General features: G+C 43.8%; 1 protein-coding gene across 1 annotated transcript in view; it reads right to left on the reverse strand.

Annotated features, from left to right (window-relative positions):
* Positions 1 to 18,158, reverse strand: part of b4galnt3b (beta-1,4-N-acetyl-galactosaminyl transferase 3b) — a 45,768-nt gene extending 27,610 nt beyond the window's left edge. The window contains exon 1 of the mRNA XM_064929820.1: positions 17,628 to 18,158. Within this exon, the coding sequence (XP_064785892.1) occupies positions 17,628 to 17,766 (139 nt within the window). The 5' untranslated portion in view covers positions 17,767 to 18,158. The remainder of the gene's footprint in view (positions 1 to 17,627) is intronic.
* Positions 18,159 to 20,644: the final 2,486 nt, after the last annotated feature.

Consider the following 20,644-nt stretch of genomic DNA (forward strand, 5'->3'; position numbering starts at 1 on the left):
TTACTCAGTACTTTGTTGAAGCACCTCTGGCAGCAGTTGCAGCCTCGAGTCTTCTTGGGTATGACACTACCGTACAAGCTTGGCACACCTGTATTTGGAGTGTTTCTCCCATTCTTCTCTGCAGATCCTTTCAAGCACTGTCAGGTTGGATGGGGAGTGTCGCTGCACAGCTATTTTCAGGTCTCCACAGAGATTTTCGATTGGGACATTTAGAGACTTGCTCTGAATTCCCTCCTGAGTTGTCTTGGCTGTGTGCTTAGGGTCATTGTCCTGTTGGAAGGTGAACCGTTGCCCCAGTCGGAGGTCCTGAACACTCTGGAGCAGGTTTTCATCAAGGATCCCTCTGTACTTTGCTCCGTTCAGCTTTGCCTCAATCCTGACTAGTCTCACAGTCCCCGCTTCTGAAAAACATCCCCACAGCATGATGCTGCCACCACCATGCTTCACCGTAGGGATGGTGCCAGGTTTCCTCCAGATGTGATGCTTGGCATTCAGGCCAGAGTTCAATCTTGGTGTCATCAGACCAGAGAATCTGGTTTCACATGGTCAGTCATTAGGTGTCTTTTGGTAAATTCCAAGCTGGCTGTCATGTGCCTTCTACTGAAGAGTGGCTTCCGTCTGGCAACTCTACCATAAAGGTCTGATTTGTGGAGTGTTGCAGTGATGGTTGTCCTTCTGGAAGGTTCTCATCTCCACAGAGGAACTCTGGAGCACTTTCAGGGTGACCATCGGGTTACCACCATGACCAATGCCCTTCTCCCCCGATGGCTCAGTTTGGCCGGGCGGCCAGCTCTAGGAAGAATCTCGGTGGTTCCAAACTTCTTCCATTTAAGAATGATGGCCACTGTGTTCCTGGGGACCTTCAATGCTGCAGACATTTTTGGTACCCTGATCAATGGAAACAGGATGCACCTGAGCTCAATTTCAAGTCTCATAGCAAAGGGTCTAAATAGACAGTAACGAGACGTGGTGTACATATTCTTTATCCCTTTACACTTATACACACAAGGTAGTAGTTTTGGAATTGTTAGGTTACTCGTTGGTTATTACTGCATTATTGGAACTTGAAGCACAAGCATTTCGCTACACTCGCATTAACATATGTTAACCATGTGTATGTGACAAATACATTTGATTTGAATACTTAAGTTCATTTGTAATATAAGAATCTATCATTCTAAAACCGTTTTCGCTTGGCCATTATAGGTTATTGTGTGTAGATTAATGAGGATTTTTATTAAATCCAAAAAGTTACAAAATGTGGAAAAAGTCAAGGGGTCTAAATACTTTCCAAATGCACTGTACATGTGTTAGCTAGCCAGTTTTAGAGGAATGATTCCATATATTTCTTCAAATTAACTGCCAATATGCCAACATTCCATTCAAACTTGCTGAAATCAGTTGATAGGATTTAGACTAGTTGTAAATGCAACAAGTACTGATATTGTGTCATAATAGCATTCACAGCTTCCTAGAAAACTCAATCTGAGACATGTATGGTCTGTTTACATAGAGTTGAGGTTATTTAGAGAGAAAATTGGTACAAAACCCGTAAATCTATTATAATTAAATTACAATATTTTAGGTTAACTATAATTCCATTACACAAGTTCTGATACATCACATCCTTTCTATTTTCCTGCATAATTAAATGCAGGAAATGCATAAACTGCAATTCATTCCAGACTGGTTTGGATTTATCCCAGATGACTATCATTTAGTACAGCAACCTTAATTTGCAACAGGGGCAAGTGCCTTGCTCAAGTGCACAGACATGTCTTTCACCTTGTCGGTTCGGGTAATTGAACCAGCAACCTTTCAGTTACTGGCCCAATGCACTAACCCCTAGGCTACCTGCTGCCCCATCATGGAACTGTTAGGGGTACCAGAGATCCTATTAAATTACGAGAGGGGCTATGGTTAAATCTGTTATCACACAATCAGCCCATAAAAAAGGAAATGACACATGCACACGAATCTAGTTAGCCACTGCCATCCGTTGAATTATCATATTCCACCGTTAGTAAAATTCATAGTCATTTGAATATAGCACGGGGGAAATGTCCACTGTGGACAGGGTTGATATTTAAATGTAGGTGTAGAGGCATGACGCGTTTGGAATTCCATGATCAGAACACTAAAGCTGCATGAACTGTCAAGTCTAAACCCTGTCTTTGGTAAAGCCATGGATTGGGTGCATGCATTTCATGATACTCGTTTGCTACAAAACCTTGCTAAAACAAGGACCAGCAAAGTTTCATCCCTTTGTAAAGAGTCAATGTCACCACGGAAATAGTCTCAAATTCGTGTCAACGCCGCTGCAGCCCTTCAGTCAGCAGTTTGTTTGTTACACAACGTAAACATTTAATTTAAAATATATTTTTCTCTCCTCTCATTGCTCCTTTTATCAGCTGTTAGATGTGAACCAGGCTTACCTTTACTGCTCTTGGGTTAAGTTAGTCAATTTGAAAATTATGTTCATAAAGCGAAAAATATAGATTTATACATACAGTAGATATTTTACGGATATTTTCATGACTGTCTTCCGCGCCAGCCCTATTTCATCCTTTGTAGTCGTGGGAATTGGCCTATATGGCTAGGGATAAAGAGTCATTCCACCTTATAAAGCACAGATTTTAAACACCCACCATCTCAGATTGTTCTGAAATTGTTAATTTTCTTAGAAACATTAGCATTCCTGCAACATTATCTTGTTGAAATTTGATCTCTTTGAAATTAACCGAATGGATTAAATTTAAATGATAAAATTGTAATTTTAGGAAGAAATAGAGTACATAACATCCAAATTGGACAAATCTTATTAGAACGGTGAGCTAAACATGAGTAAATGAAAGGACTGGTCAAAAGCCACCCACGGACCCCCACACCAATTCAAAAATTTGGAGTCACAAATGTTGTTTTTGAAAGAAAAGCACATTTGTCCATTAAAACATCATATTGATCAGAAATACAGCGTAGACATTGTTAATGTTGTAAATTAATATTGTAGCGGGAAACGGCAGATTTTTAATGGAATATCTACATAGGCGTACAGAGCCCCATTATCAGCAACCATCAAACCAATGGCATTTTGTGTTAAATAATCCAAGTTTATCATTTTAAAAGGCTAATTGATCATTACAAAACCCTTTTGCAATTCTGTTAGCACAGCTGAAAACTGTTGTACTTACTAAAGAAGCAATAAATCTGGCCTTCTTTAGACCAGTTGAGTATCTGAAGCATCAGCATTTGTGGGTCCAATTATAGGCTCAAAATGGCCAGAAACAAAGACCTTTCTTCTGAAACGCGTCAGTCTATTCTTGTTCTGAGAAATGAAGGCTATTCCATGTGAGAAAATGCCAAGACACTGAAGATCTCATACAGTGCTGTGTACTACACCCTTCACAGAAAAGCAAAAACTGGCTCTAACCAGAATAGAGAGTGGGAGGCCCCAGTGCACAACTGAGCAAGAGGACAAGTACATTAGAATGTCTAGTTTCAGAAACAGACGCCTCACAAGTCTTCAACTGGCAGCTTAATTAAATAGTACCCACAAAACACCAGTCTCAATGTCAATAGTGAAGCGGCGACTCCAGGATGCTGGCCTTCTAGAGTGAGTTCTTTATTAGACATAAATACTCCTCAGTTTCATCAGCTGTCCAGGTGGCTGGTCTCAAATGATTCCGAACGTGAAGAAGCCAGATGTGGAGGTCCTGGGCTGGCATGGTTGGGCGTACAGCCAAATTCTCTAAAACGACATTGGAGGCAACTTATGGTGGAGAAATGAACATTCAATTCTCTGGTAACAGCACTGGTGGACATTCCTGCACTCAGCATGCCAATTGCACACTCCCTCAACTTAAGACATCTGTGGCGTTGTGTGACAAAACTGCACAGTTTAGAGCGGCCTATAAATTGTCCCCAGCAAAGTTTCACCTGTGTAATGATCAGGCTGTTTAATCAGCTTCTTGATGTGCCACACATCAGGTGGATAGATTATCTTGGCAAAAATAAAAATGCTCACTAACAGGGATGTAAACAAATGTGCAAAGAAAGTAAGAGAAATGCAATTTTTGTGCATATGGAACATTTCTGGGATGTTATTTCAGCTCATGAAACATGGCACCAACATTTTATAAGTTGCGTTTATATTTTTGTTCAGTGTAGTATCAGTTCTCTGTGTCTGACAAGTAGTATGGAGCTGCGGCTTGGGGGATATTGTTAATTCATCCTATGTAATGTATTTCCAAAGAATGTGGTGATGTTTTTGCTTCCCCTGTTCAGAAATAAGTAATTTCAGTAGTTGGGCTTATGTCCCATCCTACATCCTGTTATAAACAGGTTCTCGCCACTAGATGGTGGTGTTCCTTCTATTAGGTTAAACAAGTTTGAATATTCGCCACCCCCTCAATTAAAAAAATTAATATTTACAATGGCGGCCTATCCCGGCCAAACACTGACTACGCTGGGCCAATTGTGCGCCACCCTATGGGACCCAATCACGGCCGGGTGTGATACAGCCTGGATTTGAACCAGGGACTGTGGTGATGCCTATTTCACTGAGATGTAGTGTTAGACAGCTGCGCTAGTTACATTATTGGTTTCAGCCTGGAAGCAGTCTATGGACAAGGTGTGATAGCAACCCATGATTTGGTTTTGTTGGCCACTGTTTGAAACAGGGGTTCTGAACGGGATCGAACACCAAAAGAGTAAACAAAACATTAAGGATCGCTTCCTAAGATTGCAAAAGGGGGTGTGCAACTCAATCAAGATGGCGCCGGAGGAGATGGCCGCCGTTTTACGGTCTCCTAACCAATTGTGCTATTATGTGGGTTTTTTTGCGATATTTGTAAATTATTTTGTACATAATGTTTCTGCAACCGTATCTTACGGCAGAAACGAGCTTCTGGATTTCAGGAGAGCGATCACTTACCTCGGATTAGATGAAGATTTCTTCAACAACAGCAGCAAGCTGGACTCACACGATATTCTCCAAACAACCCACAGGGCAGACATCCCAATTATTCTCAAAAGGAAGCGACGCAGAGGAAGAAGAGCCGGATGCCTCGTCCAGACCCGCAGAAGACAACTAGGAAAGCTGCCGTTACAGTCAATATTACTCGCCAACGTGCAATCATTGGACAATAAACTAGACGAGGTATGATCATGTATATCCTACCACCGGGACATCAAAAACTAATATCGTATGTTTCATGGAATCATGGCTGAATGACAACATGGATATTCAGCTAGCGGGATACACGCTGCACCGTCAGGAGAGAACAGCACACTCCGGTAAGACGAGGGGGGGCGGTCTGTGCATATTTGTAAACAACAGCTGGTGCACAAATTCTAAGGAAGTCTCTAGATTTTGCTCACCTGAATTTTAGTATATTGTGATAAACTGCAGGCCACATACTTGCCTAGAGAGTTCTCAGCTATACTTTTCGTGGCTGTTTATTTACCACCACAGACAGATGCTGGAACTAAGACCGCACTCAGTCAGCTGTATAAGGAAATAAGCAAACAGGAAACCACTCACCCTAGTGGCCAGAGACTAATGCAGGGAAACTTAAATCAGTTCTACCAAATCTCTATCAATATGTTAAATGTGCAACGAGGGAAAAAAAATAACAATTCTAGATCACCTGTACTCCACACACAGAGACGCGTACAAAGCTCTCCCTCGCCCTCCATTTGGTAAATCCGACCACAACTCGATCCTCCCGATTCCTGCTTACAAGCAAAAATTAAAGCAGGAATCACCAGTGACTCGGTCTATAAAACAAAAGTGGTCAGTTGAAGCAGATGCTAAACTACAGGACTGCTTTGCTATCACAGACTGTTCCGGGATTCTTCCGATGACATTGGGGAATACACCACATCAGTCACTGGCTTTATTAATAAGTGCATTGAGGAAGTCGACCCCACAGTGACTGTACTTACATACCCCAACCAGAAGCCATGGATTACAGGCAACTAGCTCAGTGGGAATAAGGGTAGAGCTGCCACTTTCAAGGTGCGGGACTCTAACCCGGAAGCTTACAAGACATCCCGCTATGCCCTACGATGAACCATCAAACAGGCAAAGCGTCAATACATGGCTAAGATTGAATCATACTACACCGGCTCCGATGCTCGTCGATGTGGCAGGGCTTGCAAACTATTACAGACTACAAAGGGAAGCAGAGCCACGAGCTGCCCAGTGACACGAGCCTACCAGACGAGCTAAATCACTTCTATGCTCGCTTCGAGGCAAGCAACACTAAGGCATGCATGAGAGCATCAGCTGTTCTGGACGACTGTGTGATCACGTTCTCCATAGCCGACGTGAGCAAGACCTTTAAAAACAGGTCAACATACACAAGGCTGCGGGGCCAGACGGATTACCAGGACGTGTGCTGACCAACTGGCAGGTGTTGTCACTGACATTTTCAACATGTCCCTGATTGGGTCTGTAATACCAACACGTTTCAAGCAGACGACCATAGTCCCTGTGCCCAAGATGACTACACACCTGTAGCACTTACATCTGTCGCCATGAAGTGCTTTGAAAGGCTGGTAAATGGCTCACGTCAACACCATTATCCCAGAAACCCTAGACCCACTAATTTGCATGCCGCCCAAACAGATCCACAGATGATGCAATCTATATTGCACTCCACACTGCCGTTTCCACCTGCCACGCTGATCCTCAACACTGGAGCTCCCCAGGGGTGCGTGCTCAGTCTCCTCCTGTACTCCCTGTTCACCCATGACTGCATGGCCAGGCACGACTCCAACACCATCATTAAGTTTGACAACACAACAGTGGTAGGCCTGATCACCGACAACAACGAGACAGCCTATATGGAGGAGGTCAGAGACCTGGCCGGGTGGTGCCAGAATAACAACCTATCCCTCAATGTAACCAAGACTAAGGAGATGATTGTGGACTACAGGAAAAGGAGCACCGAGCACATCCCCATTCTCATCGACTGGGCTGTAGTGGAGCAGGTTGAGAGCTTCAAATTCCTTGGTGTCCACATCATCAACAAACTAGAATGGTCCAAACACACCAAGACAGTCGTGAAGAGGGCACGATAAAGCCTATTCCCCCTCAGGAAACTAAAAAGATTTGGCATGGGTCCTCAAAAGGTTCTTCAGCTGCAACGTCGAGAGCATCCTGACCGGTTGCATCGCGCCTTGTACGGCAATTGCTCGGCCTCCGACCGTAAGGCACAACAGAGGGTAGTGCGTATGGCCCAGTACATCACTGGGGCAAAGCTGCCTGCCATCCAGGACGTCTATACCAGGCAGTGTCAGGAAGGCCCTAAAAATTGTCAAAGAGCCCAGCCACCCCAATCATAGACTGTTCGCTCTACTACCACATGGCAAGCGATATCGGAGTGCCAAGTCTAAGACAAAAAGGATTCTCAACAGTTTTTACCCCCAAGCCATAAGACTCCTGAACAGGTAACCAAATGGTTACCCAGACTATTTGCGTTGTGTGCCCCCCAACCCCTCTTTTACGCTGCTGCTACTCTGTTCATCATATATGCAGTCACTTTAACAATACCTACATGTACATACTACCTCAATAAGCCTGACTAACAGGTGTCTGTATATAGCCTTGCTACTCATTTTTTCAAATGGCTTTCTGTTTTATTTATTTACTTACCCACACACACTTTGTTTTTGGCACCATTGGTTAGAGCCTGTAAGTAAGAATTTCACTGTAAGGTTTACACCTGTTGTAATAAGAACACGTGACAAATAAACTTTGATTTGATAACAGCCTCAATTCGTCAGAAAATGGACTCTACGAGGTGTCGAAAGCATTCCACAAGGATGCTGGCCCATGTTAATAACTTACAATGCTTCCCACAGTTGTATCAAGTTGGCTAGATGTCCTTTGGGTGGTGGATCACGCTTGATACACACGGGAAACTGTTGAGCATAAAATACCCAGCAGCGTTGCAGCTCTTAACACGCTCAAACTGGTGCACCTGGCACCTACTACCACAGCACGTTCAAAGGCACTTAAATATTTTATCTTGCCCTCTGAATTGCATACATACACAAAACATGTCTCAATTGTCTCATGGCTTAAAAATCCTTCTTTAACCTGTCTCCTCCCCTTCATCTACACTGATCAAAGTGTATTTAACAAGTGAGGGATCATAGCCTTCAACTGAAATCACCTGGTCAGACTGTCATTGAAAGAGCATGTAGAGCACGACACCATTCTGCATACTTCTGGGCCTTCTTTGGACACTGTTAACAACCCTCCAGGCAAGCTTCAATTCCACACAACTCTCCTTCCGTGGCCTCCAATTACTCTTAAATACAAGTAAAACTAAATGCATGCTCTTCAACCGATCGCTGCCAGCACCTGCCCAACATCACTACTCTGGACGGCTCGGACTTAGAATACGTGGACAACTACAAATACCTAGGTGTCTGGTTAGACTAAACTCTCCTTCCAGACCCACATCAAACATCTCCAATCCAAAGTTAAATCTAGAATTGGCTTCCTATTTCGCAACAAAACATCCTTCACTCATGCGGCCAAACATACCCTTGTAAAACTGACCATCCTACCAATCCTCAACTTTGGCGATGTCATTCACAAAACAGCCTCCTACTCAACAAATTGGATGCCGTCTATCACAGTGCCATCCGTTTTGTCACCAAAGCCCCATATACTACCCACCATTGCGACCTGTACGCTGTCATTGGCTGGCCCTCGCTTCATACTCGTCGCCAAACCCACTGGCTCCAGGTCATCTACAAGACCCTGCTAGGTAAAGTCCCCCCTTATCTCAACTCGCTGGTCACCATAGCATCTCCCACCTGTAGCACACGCTCCAGCAGGTACAGATCTCTGGGCACCCCCAAAACCAATTCTTCCTTCCACTTCCGCCTCTCCTTCCATTTCTCTGCTGCCAATGACTGGAACTAACTACAAAAATCTCTGAAACTGGAAACACTTCTCCCTCACTAGCTTTAAGCACCAACTGTCAGAGCAGCTCACAGATTACTGCACCTGTACATAGCCCATCTATACATTTAGCCCAAACTACCTCTCTCTACTGTACTTATTTTAGCTCCTTTGCACCCCATTATCTTTATTTCTACTTTGCACATTCTTCCACTGCAAATCTACCATTCCAGTGTTTTACTTGCTATATTGTATTTACTTTGCCACCATGGCCTTTTTTTGCATTTACCTCTCTTACCTCACCTCATTTGCTCACATCGTATATAGACTTGTTTATACTGTATTATTGACTGTTTGTTTCACTCCATGTGTAACTCTGTTGTTGTATGTGTCGAACTACTTTGCTTTATCTTGGCCAGGTGGCAATTGTAAATGAGAACTTCTCAACTTGTTTACCTGGTTAAATAAAAGTGATATAAAAATAAATAAATAAATGTAATGTTTCGCACACTCAGTGTATATCGTTCCTTTTTAAACCTCCGAAATCAAACGTTAACATTTAGCTCGACTTCAAATTATTTCACCAAATCAGTGAGGATAGAGCAGCTTGATATGGAGGGGGCAAGCTATTGTTTACATGCATTGGACAGACAAGTGTAGGGCACGAAAGACTGCAATTTTGCAGTTGGGGAGAAAGCGAGAGTGGAGGAGGATGGCTGGCTTGAAGCTCAGGGCATGTTGCTATGACATGCATTATCGGAATTTGGCCGACAGAAATAGACCAACGGGGAAGTGGCTTCTATTAAGGAACTTTGAATGTCTTTGAACTACTGAGAGTTGGATTAACGTTGGACAAGCTGGCTAACAAACTGGTGTATGCAGTGCAGCACCAGATTAAAATAGAAAAACGTCAAATCAAAAAATCTAATCAAATTTTATTTGTCACATACACATGGTTAGCAGATGTTAATGCGAGTGTAGCGAAATGCTTGTGCTTTTAGTTTCGACAATGCAGTAATAACCAACAAGTAATCTAACTAACAATTCCAAAACTACTGTCTTATACACACAAGTGTAAGGGGATAAAGAATATGTACATAAAGATATATGAATGAGTGATGGTACAGAGCAGCATAGGCAAGATACAGTAGATGGTATTGAGTACAGTATATACATATGAGATGAGTATGTAAACAAAGTGGCATAGTTAAAGTGGCTAGTGATACATGTATTACATAAAGATGCAGTAGATGATATAGAGTACAGTATATACGTATACATATGAGATGAATAATGTAGGGTATGTAAACATTATATTAGGTAGCATTGTTTAAAGTGGCTAGTGATATATTTTACATTACATTTACATTTAAGTCATTTAGCAGACGCTCTTATCCAGAGCGACTTACAAATTGGAGATCATTTCCAATCAATTCCCATTATTAAAGTGGCTGGAGTTGAGTCAGTGTGTTGGCAGCAGCCACTATGTTAGTGGTGGCTGTTTAACAGTCTGATGGCCTTGAGATGGAAGCTGTTTTTCAGTCTCTCGGTCCCAGCTTTGATGCACCTGTACTGACCTCGCCTTCTGGATGATAGCGGGGTGAACAGGCAGTGGCTCGGGTGGTAGATGTCCTTGATGATCTTTATGGCCTTCCTGTAACATCGGGTGGTGTAGGTGTCCTGGAAGGCAGGTAGTTTGCCCCCGGTGATGCGTTGAGCAGACCTCACTACCCTCTGGAGAGCCTTACGGTTGTGGGCGGACCAGTTGCCGTACCAGGCGGTGATACAGCCCGCCAGGATGCTCTCGATTGTGCATCTGTAGACGTTTGTGAGTGCTTTTGGTGACAAGCCGAATTTCTTCAGCCTCCTGAGGTTGAAGAGGCGCTGCTGCGCCTTCTTCACGATGCTGTCTGTGTGAGTGGACCAATTCAGTTTGTCTGTGATGTGTATGCCGAGGAACTTAAAATGTACTACCTTCTCCACTACTGTTCCATCGATGTGGATAGGGGGGTGTTCCCTCTGCTGTTTCCTGAAGTCCACAATCATCTCCTTAGTTTTGTTGACGTTGAGTGTGAGGTTATTTTCCTGACACCACACTCCGAGGGCCCTCACCTCCTCCCTGTAGGCTGTCTCGTCGTTGTTGGTAATCAAGCCTACCACTGTTGTGTCGTCTGCAAACTTGATGATTGAGTTGGAGGCGTGCGTGGCCACGCAGTCGTGGGTGAACAGGGAGTACAGGAGAGGGCTCAGAACGCACCCTTGTGGGGCCCCAGTGTTGAGGATCAGCAGGGTGGAGATGTTGTTGCCTACCCTCACCACCTGGGGGCGGCCCGTCAGGAAGTTCTATCCTCACTCGAGCTTGATGACGAGCTTGGAGGGTACTATGGTGTTAAATGCCGAGCTGTAGTCGATGAACAGCATTCTCACATAGGTATTCCTCTTGTCCAGATGGGTTAGGGCAGTGTAGTTGAGATTGCATCGTCTGTGGACCTATTGGGGCGGTAAGCAAATTGGAGTGGGTCTAGGGTGTCAGGTAGGGTGGAGGTGATATGGTCCTTGACTAGTCTCTCAAAGCACTTCATGATGACGGAAGTGAGTCCTATGGGGCGGTAGTCGTTTAGCTCAGTTACCTTAGCTTTCTTGGGAACAGGAACAATGGTGGCCCTCTTGAAGCATGTGGGAACAGCAGACTGAGATAGGGAATGATTGAATATGTCCGTAAACACACCAGCCAGCTGGTCTGCGCATGCTCTGAGGGCGCGGCTGGGGATGCCCTCTGGGCCTGCAGCCTTGCGAGGGTTAATACATTTAAATGTTTTACTCACTTCGGCTGCAGTGAAGGAGAGTCCGCATGTTTTTGTTGCAGGCCGTGTCAGTGGCACTGTATTGTGCTCAAAGCGGGCAAAAAAAGTTAATTAGTCTGCCTGGGAGCAAGACATCCTGGTCCGTGACTGGGCTGGTTTTCTTTTTGTAGTCCGTGATTGACTGGAGACCCTGCCACATACCTCGTGTCTGAGCCGTTGAATTGAGATTCTACTTTGTCTCTATACTGACGCTTAGCTTGTTTGATAGCCTTGGAGGAAATAGCTGCACTGTTAGTATTCAGTCATATTACCAGTCACCTTGCCCTGATTAAAAGCAGTGGTTCGCGCTTTCAGTTTCATGCGAATGCTGCCATCAATCCACGGTTTCTGGTTTGGGAATGTTTTAATCGTTGCTATGGGAACGACATCTTCAACGCACGTTCTAATGAACTCGCACACCGAATCAGCGTATTTGTCAATGTTGTTGTCTGACGCAATACGAAACATATCTCAGTCCACGTGATGGAAGCAGTCTTGGAGTGTGGAATCCGCTTGGTCGGACAGACCTCAGCGTGGGAGCTTCTTATTTTAGTTTCTGTCTGTAGGCAGGGATCAACAAAATGGAGTCGTGGTCAGCTTTTCCGAAAGGAGGGCGGGCAGGGCCTTATATGCGTCGCGGAAGTTAGAATAGCAATGATCCAAGGTTTTGCCAGCCCTGGTTGCGCAATCAATATGCTGATAAAATCCCCAGCTATAATGAATGCAGCCTCAGGCTGTATGGATTCCAGTTTGCAAAGAGTCAAATAAAGTTCGCTCAGAGCCATCAATGTGTCTGCTTAGGGGGGAATATATACAGCTGTGATTATAATCGAAGAGAATTCTCTTGGTAGATAATGCGGTCGACATTTGACTGTGAGGAATTCTAAATCAGGTGAACAGAAAGATTTGAGTTCCTGTATGTTTGTGGTCACACCACGTCTCGTTAGCCATAATGTAGGTAATGAATCCAATGTGAAATGTTCTAACTATATCATCCTTAATTAGCATTGAAAGGTAGGTAGTTTACACACAGATTTTCAGCTAGCAGGAAGAGATTGGAAAAAGTATGATTGACAGAGTGAGGACCTTGAATAGGTTCTTTGTTGCATTTTTTTGTGGGATTGAAAAAGAAATACCCTGTATGTAACAGTATTAAGCAGTTCCCACGATTTCAAAATAACAGTTATGTTCAAAAACAGTATAGATCCCTTTCATTCCAGGTTGCGATTCTGTTCCTTGAAAAAATGTACCCTTTTTTCCGTTTTCAGTTCCCTGACCCAGTTCCAACCCCTGGTTTCAAATGCTGACTTTGCAGTCTTTGTGGTACTAATCCAATGCAAGTTGGGGGGGGGGGGGGCAACACTTTCCATGTCACAGCTCTATATTTTGTTTGAGTGTACATCGAGTCATCGTACAGCATTTCCTTCACTTAGACAAATTTGCAAAAGTTGAACAATTACCGGGATGAATTGGACCAACTTATTGTTGCACGACAAGTGGAAGTTCAGAATGGCTGTCAGTCAAAACTCTAACAGCACTGTGAAGTACAGAGTCAGAGCTTTGAGGTCATGTATAGCATGTTACTGTACAGCCATTATGTTCCAATTTAGGCACTTCGAGTCCAAATCTGCATTTATCAACCCTTATACAGGTATGAGTGTAAAGGGTAAGCACACACACTCCTCGCTTCCAAATACAACCCTCTATGGCTGATGTTCCAATAAGGGTTGTCTGCTCGATTCAAGACCATGTTAGCCCAGAGAGCTCAAGCCTAGGAATCAGGTCTGAGATGAACACCAGCCTTCTGGACTCAGAAAAACAAACCAGGCACGTACAAAAAAATAAATAATAATAATTTAGTCTACCCTGTGTGTACATTGGGGCAAAAAAAGTATTTTGTCAGCCACCAATTGTGCAAGTTCTCCCACTTAAAAATATAAGAGGCCTGTCATTTTCATCATAGGTACACTTAAACTATGACAGACAAAATAAAAATCCAGAAAAATCACATTGTAGGATTTTTAATGAATTTATTTGCAAATTATGGTGGAAAATAAGTATTTGGTCAATAACAAAAGTTTCTCAATACTTTGTTATATACCCTTTGTTGGCAATGACAGAGGTCAAACATTTTCTGTAAGTCTTCACAAGGTTTTCACACACTGTTGCTGGTATTTTGGCCCATTCCTCCATGCAGATCTCCTCTAGAGCAGTGATGTTTTGGGGCTGTTGCTGGGCAACACAGAATTTCAACTCCCTCCAAAGATTTTCTATGGGGTTGAGATCTGGAGACTGGCTAGGCCACTCCAGGACCTTGAAATGCTTCTTACGAAGCCACTCCTTCGTTGCCCGGGCGGTGTGTTTGGGATCATTGTCATGCTGAAAGACCCTGGCACGTGTCGTCTTCAATGCCCTTGCTGATGGAAGGAGGTTTTCACTCAATCTCACGATACATGGCCCCATTCATTCTTTCCTTTACACAGATCAGTCATCCTGATCCCTTTGCAGAAAAACAGCCCCAAAGCATGATGTTTCCACCCCCATGCTTCACAGTAGGTATGGTGTTCTTTGGATGCAACTCGGCATTCTTTGTCCTCCAAACACGACGAGTTGAGTTTTTACCAAATAGTTATATTTTGGTTTCATCTGACCATATGACATTCTCCCAATCTTCTTCTGGATCATCCATTGCTCTCTTGCAAACTTCAGACGGGCCTGGACATGTACTGGCTTAAGCAGGGGGACACGTCTGGCACTGCAGGATTTGAGTCCCTGGCGGCGTAGTGTGTTACTGATGGTAGGCTTTGTTACTTTGGTCCCAGCTCTCTGCAGGTCATTCACTAGGTCCCCCCCATGTGGTTCTGGGATTTTTGCTCACCGTTCATGTGATCATTTTGACCCCACGGGGTGAGATCTTGCGTGGAGCCCCAGATCGAGGGAGATTATCAGTGGTCTTGTATGTCTTCCATTTCCTAATAATTGCTCCCACAGTTGATTTCTTCAAACCAAGCTGCTTACCTATTGCAGATTCAGTCTTCCCAGCCTGGTGCAGGTCTACAATTTTGTTTCTGGTGTCCTTTGACAGCTCTTTGGTCTTGGCCATAGTAGAGTTTGGAGTGCCAGATATCTTGCTTGTTTGTAGGTGACCAAATACTTATTTTCCACCATAATTTGCAAATAAATTAAAATCCTACAATGTGATTTTCAGGATTTTTATTTTGTCTGTCATAGTTGAAGTGTGCCTATGATGAAAATTACAGGCCTCATCTTTTTAAGTGGGAGAACTTGCACAATTGGTGGCTGACAAAATACTTTTTTGCCCCACTGTATTTATAGGCAATGCTATGGGGTTAGCATGTGAGTGTAGCGGGGGTTGAGGTAGGGAGAGAGAGAGTGTACTGGTGCTCTGGAAGTCTGTCATTATCACACGGGTGGAGAGTAGCTCTCGAAAACCCTACTCCATGTGTTGGGTTTTCAGCAGATACAGTCACCCACATTTGGCTCCATGTGAACTACAATTCCCACGCTGTGTTTTAACATTTAGAAAAGTCTATAATCATTGTTTAAACCGGTTTTCGAAACATTTGCAGATACGCCCCTTATCTTTGATATCAGCGAGAAATAAAATGCATGAAATAAAAAAGACAATTATTGTAGAAGTTTTGCACCGATCCACAAGCTGTGGGCCTCAAGTGGATTGACTACACTTCCTCCCCAGTTATGGCTTACACACAGGTGTCCGGAGCACGTTATATAGCTAAATAACACAGGTGGCTGTCTATGTCTTCCGTAAACAAGAGATGTAACATGGAGATATGGTTAGTGTTCCAACACAGCCATAAAAAGGTGTATAGTAATTTAACCTTAATTTATTGCTGATATGAAAAGATGCTGTATTTTTTTTTGAAACATAAGTAATGTAAGCAATGCAAGTTAATGTATAGAGCAAGCATCAAGGCTCTTCACAAAAACTCCCCGGTCAGATTATACTACCATCAATAGGCGCTAAAGCAGCTAGTGTCTATGAATGGGGTAGGTGGAGAGTGGATACAGGGTCATTTTAGAGTATTAGACAGAAAAATCATATTTTTAACTCAAAATATAAGAGATTCTATCCTCCTCCTTTCCCTCTTCCCATGATTTTATGTCTCTCTCGCTCTCCTCTCCCTAAGTGTATGGGCACATAGACCAACATCCGATATACAACATTTGTCCCATCACTATACAGACACACATACTCAGAGGGTGATGTCCTCACTCCCCATTGTGAGGAGGCTCAGGAACGCACTGTTTGTACCGCTAAGGCAGCTCCTTCATGAGGCTTGGCGTGTCACTGTCCCTTAGTGATGAAGATACAGTTGAAGTCAGAAGTTTAAAACACTTAAGTCATTAAAAGTTGTTTTTCAACCACTCCACAAATGTCTTGTTAACAAACTATAGTTTTGGCAAGTCAGTTCAGACATCTACTTTGTGCATGACAAGTAATTTTTCCAACAATTGTTTACAGACAGATTATTTCACTGTATCACAATTCCAGTGGGTCAGAAGTTTACATATACTAAGTTGACTATGCCTTTAAACAGCTTGAAAAATTCCAGAAAATTATGTCATGGCTTTAGAAGCTTCTGATGGGCTAATTGACATCATTTGAGTCAATTGGAGGTATACATGTGGATATATTTCAAGGCCTACCTTCAAACTCAGTGCATCTTTGCTTGACATGTGAAAATCAATTTAAAGGAAATGCTACCAAATACTAATTGAGTGTATGTAAACTTCTGACCCACTGGGAATGTGTTGAAAGAATTAAAAGCCAAAATAAATTATTCTCTCTACTATTATTCTGACATTTCACATTCTTAAAATAAAGTGGTGATCCTAACTAATCTAAGACAGGGCAATTGATTAAATTTAAAAGTCAGGGACTGAACTGAGTTTAAATGTATTTGGCTAAGTTGTATGTAAACTTCCGACTTCAACTGTATGTCTATGTCCAGAAGGAGGTGTATTATTCATTTTCTCTCCTTTACAAATACACACACACACACCTCTTGAACAAGAACTGGAAGGAGTGTACATTTGAGGTTGTGTGAGAGAGGGGGGATGGGGTTAGGAGGGCCATCTTTACAGGAGTGTGTGTGTATTGACAGCAGTGTTCCAAAGCTCTACCCCTCCAGCCCCAGGCATGAGGCTACCACTGCTACATACAAGTTTGTGTACTAGTGATAGCAGGTACAAGGGCAAATGGAAAGAAGCGCCACTCAACAAAGACCAACATGTACACACACGTCCCACATACTGTCTGGACACTTGTATGGTTGTTTGCATGTCATATTTCCAGTATTGATGTTTCAACAACTTCAACAGGCTTCATCACGGTGTGTGCAGTGTTGTTGTAGTTATGATGAATGGTTGACTCTTACTGCACTACACTATTATCAGCATTCAGAACTAAGGGAAAAGGGAACTCCCAGATGAGTTGTCTCGTTGTGTAGGCAGTGTGTGTGATCACCTGCAGAGTATGGGACAGTCCTGTAAATCTCTCATGTCAGCAGCCCATCAGCCACACCTTACATATTTCTAAAGTTGGCTAGAAAGTTCTTAGTCCTTACAACACAAGATTTGAAAAAGTTGTTGACTACAGTGGAGTGTAAGTGTTTATTTTCCACCTTGCAGAATAGGCCCACCATTCAATGACACTATGGAATGTACCATTGATAAAATACCCTAGAATTGGTGAAAAACGATCAAGTTAGCTCATTTGGTAATACAGTTGATGAACTACCAGCACACACACACCACACACACGTGTTGATCATCATAGTAATGGTTCAGAAAGCTATACATGATAGCCTACTCACGGCTCTTGGTGCTCCTCCACGCCTTAGTAGCAACAAACTCGTGGTAGACAGCGAAAGCTCCCAACATCAGCAGAACTAAGAACAGCATATGTTTTCCACTCCGTCTCAGTTTCTTCAGCGGGAAGAAAGACTTGACCATGTTGACTGATCTCCCTGCTGCTTGCTCCCGGGGACCCAGTCAGTGAATTTGGCGGCTTTGTTCGTTCGGCAAAGTTGGACCAGGCTGACCGCCCGTCAGTCTCGCAACCCCGTTCGCGATACACGGACGGCGACCCCAACACTCCCACCCCCCGATGGTGGCGAGGTGACTTATTTCATCCCGTAAATAACCCGGCAGGCTCCGGCTTTGAGTTTGCTTTGACTCGAGCGCTATGTTGAATTTACCCCTGTTTAATCGAGTCGAGACTGGCTGTTGGGTTGGTTGACTACTACAAAGCTACATATCGAACTAAACAAAAATCATAGCAACCCCGCACTGTTTTCTGTGCCCTTCTCGCTTCACTGCGCAAACACAAACAGAACAAGCACATAAGCACCCGCTCAGAGAGATTTATGGGTGGGGTTACGTGGCCACGCCCGCGTCGTATCGCAGCCAGTGGCCCAGGTGGTAGGTTTCGACGATATGGGATGCAGGTTTTGTAACCATAACTCTTTTCCCGACCTTAACCTAATTCTTCTAACCTGCTACGAAAAGTCAAATCAGGTAGACATCTGGGAGAGGCTATACGGACACGCTTGGTGCCCAAATTGATGACGTGTGTCGCGCAGCTGAGAGTTGAGACAAATGGATTAGGTTCAGTCAGTTGTCCTAAACCATTCCCAGCGAGCTAATTTATGCTGGCAACAATAGCATGACGCTAGTTAAAACTTGTAAAATAAAGTAATATGTATTTCGATGGGGGAGGTAGAAATAACTTGTAGTATTGGTCACCTTCTGGAAGTCACCTTGACATGACATGCTAATTAGCTAATGTATCAACAAGCTGGTGTGAATGACCAGTGCAAGTGTTGTATCCATGTGTAGCCAGCAGATCCGACCCACTTGCTTACAGCTACACATAACTGTGTAGATTAAGGCAATCGGGAGTTTGGAAAATGTACGCAATCCAGGGATGAGATGCGTTGTACTCTGATTTTTCTATTTATCCCAACTGTTACACCGAGAAGATTGAACTCGCAGTCTTTCAAAAGGTGCTCTTTAAGGCAACCCGCGCACATTAATCCAAACACCTACGTTTATTGTAATGGTATTTTGCGATTGTTATTAGGACTACACAAAATCAAATGTATTTGTCACATACACATGGTTAGCATGTGTTAATGCAAGTGTAGCGAAATGCTTGTGCTTCTAGTTCCGACCATGCAGTAATATCTAACAAGTAATATAACCTAACAATTTCACAACTACCTTATACACACAAGTGTAAAGGCATGAATACGAATATGTACAAGCAAATATATAAATGAGCGATGGCCGAACGGCATAGGAAAGATGCAGTAGAGTACAGTATAGAGTACAGTATATACATATGAGATTAGTAATGTAGGGTATGAAAACATTGTAACGACCCTGGGTTTATAAACGCGGAAATCGTCTCACGAGCATGCTTTTGCGGCAGTTGATAGCACGCCGGACCTTGGGCTCGAAGGTCGAGGGTTCGAGACCTGCTCCCTGCTGTTTCATTACATTGGTGTCAGAAGTGATCGGACATTACATCGACGACAGTGCGTGTGCTTGGTAGGTGAGCGCGTTTCTGTAAAACGTAGAGTCGCAAACTCCGTTCTTTGAGGAGAGTAGTGTAACCCTGGTTTTATAAGCGCGGGAATCGACTCAGCCGCACGAGCATGCTTTTGCGGCACAGTCGATAGCGCGCCGGACATCGGGCTAAAAGGTTAAGGGTTCGAGACCTGCTCCCTGGTGTTTCATTACAATATTTAACGGCATGGTTTAAAGTGGCTAGTGATACATAACATCAAGATGGCAAGATGCAGTAGATGGTATACCGTACAGTATATACATATGAGATGAGTAATGTAGGGTAAGTAAACATTAGAGCCCAGGCTGCGACAGAGCCTGGGCTCAAACCCAGAATGTCAGGTGGCACAGCAAGGACTGCGATGCAGTGCCTTAGACCACTGCGCCACCCGGGAGGCCTCTTTTCAGTCTTCTGAGGGGGAAAAGGCATTGTCGTGCCCTCTTCACAACTTTTTTTGGTGTGATTGGACCATGATAGTTTGTAGGTGATGTGGACACTGAAGGATCTTGAAACTCTCAACCCGCTCAACTACAGCCCCATCGAGGTGAATGGGGGTGTGTTCGGCCCTTTGTTTCCTGTAGTCCACAATCATCTCCTTTGTCTTGCTCACGTTGAAGGAGAGGTTGTTGTCCTGGCACCACATTGCCAGGTCTCTGACGTCCTCCCTATAAGCTGTCTCATCGCTGTCGGTGATCAGGCCTACCACTGTGTTGTCATTAAACGTAATGATGGGGTTGGAGTCGTGCTTGGCAATGCAGTCGTGGGTGAATAGGGAGAACAGGAGTGGAGTGCAATTGCAATTGAGATTGCTTCATCTGTCGATCTGTTGGGACGGTATGCGATTTGGAGTGGGTCTAGGGTTTCTGGGATTATGGTGTTGATGTGAGCCATGACCAGCCTTTCAAAGCACTTCATGGCTACTGACGTGAGTGCTACACGGCGGTAGTCATTTAGGCAGGTTACCTTTGCTTTTTTGGGCACAGGGACTATGGGGGTCTGCTTGAAACATGTAAGCATTGCAGACTTGGTTAGGGACAGGTTGAAAATGTCAGTGAAGACACTTGCCAGTTGGTCTGTGCATGTTCTGAGTACACATTCTGGTAGTCCGTCTGGTCCTGTGAATGTTGACCTGTTTAAAAGTCTTGCTCACGGAAATTCACGCACTTATCAAGAGAACATCCCCGGGCATCCCTACTGATCTGATCTGGCGGACTCATTAAAGTCAAATGCTTCATTTGTAAATGATGTCGGAGTGTTGGA

Source organism: Oncorhynchus masou, chromosome 22, assembly GCF_036934945.1.
Source record: "Oncorhynchus masou masou isolate Uvic2021 chromosome 22, UVic_Omas_1.1, whole genome shotgun sequence".
NCBI lineage: Eukaryota > Metazoa > Chordata > Actinopteri > Salmoniformes > Salmonidae > Oncorhynchus > Oncorhynchus masou.